This window comes from Juglans microcarpa x Juglans regia, chromosome 3S, assembly GCF_004785595.1.
Source record: "Juglans microcarpa x Juglans regia isolate MS1-56 chromosome 3S, Jm3101_v1.0, whole genome shotgun sequence".
NCBI classification, from domain to species: Eukaryota; Viridiplantae; Streptophyta; class Magnoliopsida; order Fagales; family Juglandaceae; genus Juglans; species Juglans microcarpa x Juglans regia.
This window is the reverse complement of record NC_054599.1, coordinates 19,799,386-19,805,107: the sequence shown is the minus strand read 5'-3', so window position 1 is coordinate 19,805,107 and position 5,722 is coordinate 19,799,386. Positions and strand designations below refer to the sequence as shown.

At 38.3% G+C, this 5,722-nt stretch overlaps 1 protein-coding gene across 1 annotated transcript; it reads left to right on the top strand.

The window, feature by feature from the left end:
• Nucleotides 1-3,083: 3,083 nt before the first annotated feature.
• Nucleotides 3,084-5,063, top strand: LOC121258261 (cell division topological specificity factor homolog, chloroplastic-like). Its single transcript, XM_041159715.1, has 3 exons — nt 3,084-3,219; nt 3,373-3,682; nt 4,304-5,063. The coding sequence occupies exons 2-3, from the start codon at nt 3,596-3,598 to the stop codon at nt 4,895-4,897; spliced, it is 681 nt and encodes a 226-aa protein (XP_041015649.1). The 5' UTR covers nt 3,084-3,219; nt 3,373-3,595; the 3' UTR covers nt 4,898-5,063.
• The last annotated feature ends 659 nt before the right edge of the window (nt 5,064-5,722 follow it).

The following is a 5,722-nucleotide window of genomic DNA, read 5'->3' as shown; positions in this document are numbered from 1 at the left end:
GAGAGTTGTTTGTATTACAATAACAAATTATATATTCCTAAGAACCCTACCCTTAAACTTAAACTTCTCCTTCTGTTACACAATAGTCCTACTAGGGGCCACTCTGATTTTGATAAATCATCCACAATCATCCACATAATAAACAGAGAATTTTACTAGCCTAGCCTGAAAGTTGAAGTATGTGAATTTGTGAGGGGGTGTGACATTTGCTAGTATGTGAAACTAGAACATTCGCTACGAGGAGGCCTTACAACCCTCTAAACCCTGGACCCATCTCACTATGGACTTTATAGAAGGCCTTCCACCTTCCCAAACCTTTAACTGCCTATGGGTAGTGGTTGACCGCCTCACTAAATACAGCCACTTCACCCCCCTTTCTCACCCCTATACTGTTCATCACTAGCCCACTCATTCCTCATAAACATATTCAAATACTATGGCATGCCCTACTCAATTGTATCAAATAGAGATAAAACTCTCACTAGCATGTTGTGAATAGAGTTGTTCAAACAAAAAGGGGTAGATCTGGCCTTTAGTACAATATACCATCCACAAACTGATGACCAATTAGAAACTGTTAGTAAAACACTTGAAACCTATGTTGTTTTGTGGATGAGAGGCCCAAAGATTTGGCCTTATGAATTCCACTAAGTAGTGGTACAACGCCTAGGGGTGTAATCGGTCCAGTTCGATCCGGTTTTAGACATATTTTATAACCGAATTGGTATATATCGGTTTTAAGATTTGAAGAACTGATATCGCACTGGTTATACCCTTAAATTGGTACTTCCAGTTTTATCGATTTCGGTTTGGTTAAATCCGGTCTTTTCGGTATATTATATATATAGTATATATAATATTGTATATGTATTATAGTATATAATAATATAGTGATAATATATTGTAGTATATTATAATATATATTAGAATTGTATTATAGACTATAGTGATATATTATAATATATTGTGATATAGTATTAGTATAACTACTAATATTACTATAGTGATAATATATAGTTATTTATATAAGATTTTAAAATTTAATGTTATATTAATTAGTAATTTATCATATAATACAAAATTATTTTCTATATAATTATATATAATATAAAAGATCATATAAAAGATATTTTATACAATACAAAAAATTAAAAAATATATATATAAACCGGTCCGGTTCGGTTTGGTTCGGTCCGGTGTTAGAAAAGGAAAAACTCAAACCGGATTGATTTCAACCGGTTTGAGAAAAATGGAATTGGTACCGGACCAAACCCATTGATCCGGTCCGGTTTACCGATTCACCGATTTCTTTTTTCACCCCTAACAACTCCACTAAGCACTCATCAACCCAATTAACACCCATTGAAGCCTTATACGGATACTCCCCCTCCCAGATTGTTGAGTTACTTACCAGAGCAAATCAAGCAACTGTTGAAACAAAACCTTCACAAAGCACAAAGTAGAATGAACAAATATTCCGTCTTGAAGAGAAAAGAAAGGGAATTCGCAGTGTGGGACCTTGTTTACCTGAGGCTCAGCCGTACTAAGAGCACTCCGTAGCTCAACATCGTAATGCCAAACTGTCCCTAAGATTTTATGGGCCATTTTGCATAGAGGAACTTGTAGACACTGTGGCATGTCGTCTGAAACAACCCACATCCACCTTGTGTTCCACGTCTCGTTGCTCAAGAGGAGGCTCAGTCACTCGGTGGTTCCCGTGCCGCAACTACCTCATGTTGGTTCCATATGCCTCTTCAAACTAGAACCTGATGAGGTTTTAGATCAGCGCCTCAGACATGATCATTGGAGACCCCTAACAAAGATCTTGGTCCGTTGGCAAGGGCAGACGGCTGGAGACACCACCTAGGAGCCCTACCACCATTTGAGGAACACCTACCCACACTTTGTGGGCAAGGTATTTTGATTGAGAGGATAATGTCACGGGCAAATCTAGTAGCTTAAAGAATATTAAAAGGAGAGGAAGAGATGAATCATGATGGGCTTCTGGATTTGGTGGGCCTTAGTTCTACAAGCTCAACTAATACCATGGGCTCTTGTTGTGGACAGATGCAACAAATGGGTTGGGAATTCCATAATTAAGTGCAGTTAAATAAATGGGTCTGAGCCCGGCTCTAATTGCTTAGAATTACTTAGAATGCTTCTTAATATTACTTTACTTGTTCTGTTAAGTAGTGCACCAGGCAAGACCTAAGGAGAATACTTTGTATGGTTTGTTACTACTATCAGCCTATATGTACTAAGACCCAACGGGGAAATAATCATGAATTGAATGCATAAAGTTTCTGTTATTTGTTATTCTTCTTCTTTGGAGGCTGCTCACCCTCAAAGTGAGCCTACAAATTCCCCTTCCCCTCCCCTTTGCGTGTTACACATAATGACAGGCATACCTCCACAAATTTTAATTTGAAATCCTAGTTTCCAAAGCATTGGGTCACCTCATACTCCTCGCAAAGATATTCATATATTTGAGCATACTTTGAATCCCTCCAAGCAATTTCTGATCTGAATAGTGAAAGAACAAAACAAATATGTTGATTTGAAAGATGCATATTTAGCTAAAATCATGTACTCAAAATGCTGAAAAAAGGGAAAAGATTAGGAAAGTTTGCTAATTTCAAATATGTTCCCTAGTAACCAACTCTAAGGAACTGATTTTGAGAATATCTAACCTTTGTAAAGCCAAGCCATAGAAGGTGCACATAATTCTCACTTCATTTGGTGCCTAATTGGGAAGTCAGAGAAGAAGTTCTAATGACTTAAGAATCAAGACATTATGAACATAAACAGTAGTCGATCATTTTATTAAAAGAAGAAGAAGAAGATCGTCCAAACGAGTGACACATGAGGCTCACGCACGCTAAGCTACAGACAACATCCATGCGCTACTATGCCTTGGAGACTTTCTACCTCCAAGGGCGGCACCATTGGATGCTGCACCCTCAAATCTTTTAGATCCAAACTGATTTCACCTTAACCTGACTGAGCATAGCTCCCATGCACATACATGTCATTTATCGATGATTAGAACTATTTGTCACATGCTATATTTTTCATGTTATCACTTCTTCCAACCAAGTATCATAAGAAAAGGTGGAGTGAAACTCTCATTCAACGTCCAAAACATCAAAGTGTAGCAAAAATCAAATCGACATATCATGGTATTACAATCCGATATTGAGACCTTAACAAAACTACCAAGTATCTCCCTTTATGAGAGCGGCGGCAAACCAAATTATTGGTACTAAATATCTCTCTCTCTCTCTCAATTTGATTTTCTTGTCTCATACTAGCTAGAATGAGACTTCCATCCCTTTGATAATCATCAAAGTTTGATTCTTGTAATATACAGAGAAAAAAAAATCCTTAAAACATGATGATTCAGATTATCTGCCTAGAAAAAATTAAAAACTCAAAACTCAAAGGTCAGACGGCGTCGTTGTGTCCGCTACTGTGAAACCGATACCCATCACCTGAATCCTTCGTGCAAAACGAAGATTCCGAGTAAAGTGAGCGCAGGCACACAAAAATCCTAGGTGGGAGAGAGAGAGACAGAGCAATCGGGAGCTTCAAAACGATGATGATTTCTGGGGATTTGAATGTCTCCGCAACGCTGGGCTCCTACCCTATGCACCCTCTTCGAAGCTCATTACGTCCTTCGAAGGTCTGAGCTGTCACCCTCTTGTTTGTCAGTGTTAATTTTCCTGCATTTATCTCTGATTTATTAGATCCTATCCGGGATCCATGCATTTTGTTTCAAGTCCTTGACTTCTCTGCTGAGTTCCATGGAAGCCCGAAGGAAGAAAAGGGTATCCTGGAATCTGGTTACTTTTGAGGGTTTTAGTCGTAATTGTGAGAATCCTCATTTTCTTTAATTTTCCTCAGATTTACCAAATGAGGCATTTAATAACCTCCCATTTATTCTATATGTTTGATTGTTGTTAAGGTTTAAGGTTTATGACAAAAATCGATTTTTTTTTTTTTTTTTTTTGGGGGGGGGGGGGGGGGGGGGGGGGGGGGGGGGGGAGGAGCGCGGGGGTTTGTTCTTGTTTCATATGATAATTTGCGTGTTAATGATCTGGTTTATCTACTGAAGGTCGAATGGTTTCACATCAAACAGCCATCATTCTAATCAACAAATAACGGATGTGGGGGCTGAAAGATATACCACCCATTCTATGTTGCAACATAGGCATGTTACAATATTATGGATGGCGTTGAGGGTTTAAAGGCATGCACTGTCCTTGGCCTGCTTAAGTCTCTAAACTTTGTGCTGTTATTATAGGTGGAGTTCTCTGGTTTCCTGAATAGAGGATCAAGCATCTGTGAAGTTATACCCAAATGGCCCAGCATAGTACTTGATAACCGCAACATGTGTGGTCATCCCAAGGAAATTTCTGGTGTCGGTGGAGATTATAAGCTTTCGCCGAAGTCCATCAGTCAAGAATCTGAGGGCTTCCTCCTTGATGCCATTAACATGAGCTTCTTGGAACGTTTAAACTTGGCTTGGAAGATAATGTTCCCATCACCAGCATCTAGAAAGAGCTCTAATGCCAGGATTGCCAAGCAGCGCTTGAAGATGATTCTCTTCTCTGATCGATGTGCAGTGAGTGATGAGGCAAAAAGGAAGATTGTCAACAACATTGTGCAGGCTCTATCAGATTTTGTGGAGATAGAATCGCAGGATAAAGTTCACCTGAGTGTTTCTACCGATGCGGACCTTGGAACCATATATTCTGTCACTGTGCCTGTACGACGGGTGAAACCTGAGTATCAAGATTTGGACGAGGTTGGAGCAATAACAAATATAGAGTACAAAGATACTGGAGAGACTTCAGGTTCTGTTGATGTTAGGTTTGATTTCTTCATTCCAGATTAAAGGTCATAATGATTTCAGAGGCCCAAAAAACGTCATATAATAATCGCCGGTATCGAAGGTGGTTCCTCTTTGAATCCACAGCCGGTGAGGCAACGTTAACATTTGTAAATATATGCGACTGCCTTAAACAAGATCGAAAGTTTTGCTGCTTTCCAGTTTGTGGTTAGTTTGATGTTTGGCATAATGACTCTATTGCATGCTAATCTGGTCATCGGATGTTCATGTCAGATCCTTATCATGGCGGCATGCATGTATTTGCTTCTCACAATCACATTAGGTTTTATGCATGCATGTTTTTCGACTATAATTTTACTGAGTTCTATGAAGATTGATCTCTCTGTTCTCAATAGTCAATTGAACTCTAGTGGAACGCAGGGGTGCCTCTTGATTTGGGTTAGTTTGGTTTCAAGGAGTTTTTTAGAACCGTACTAATCTAATTCAGTTCCAAAAACTAGACCTAGAATGGAACCAAAACTTCAGTGAAACCGAATGCATTCAAACCAATTACTTTTTTTAGGTTGATTCAGGTTTCATTCCAATCTCCCAAATTCCTAAAAAAGCAATTTGAGGAATAATTGCAAATTTAATTCATTTTTTGAGAGAGATGTGGTTATTCATTTTGTATTTTGTTATCTTCAATTATATTGGTTGATATTGATTTATATATATATATATATATTAAGTGGTTGGCATATAAATCTATTTAAAATATGTCACATTATTTAAAATGAAGAGTAGCATTGCTTATTTTTTAAGCTTATTAATCTATAGAGATTTATCGTTCTGATATACCACAAATGGGGTAGGGTTTGAATCCAATTTTCG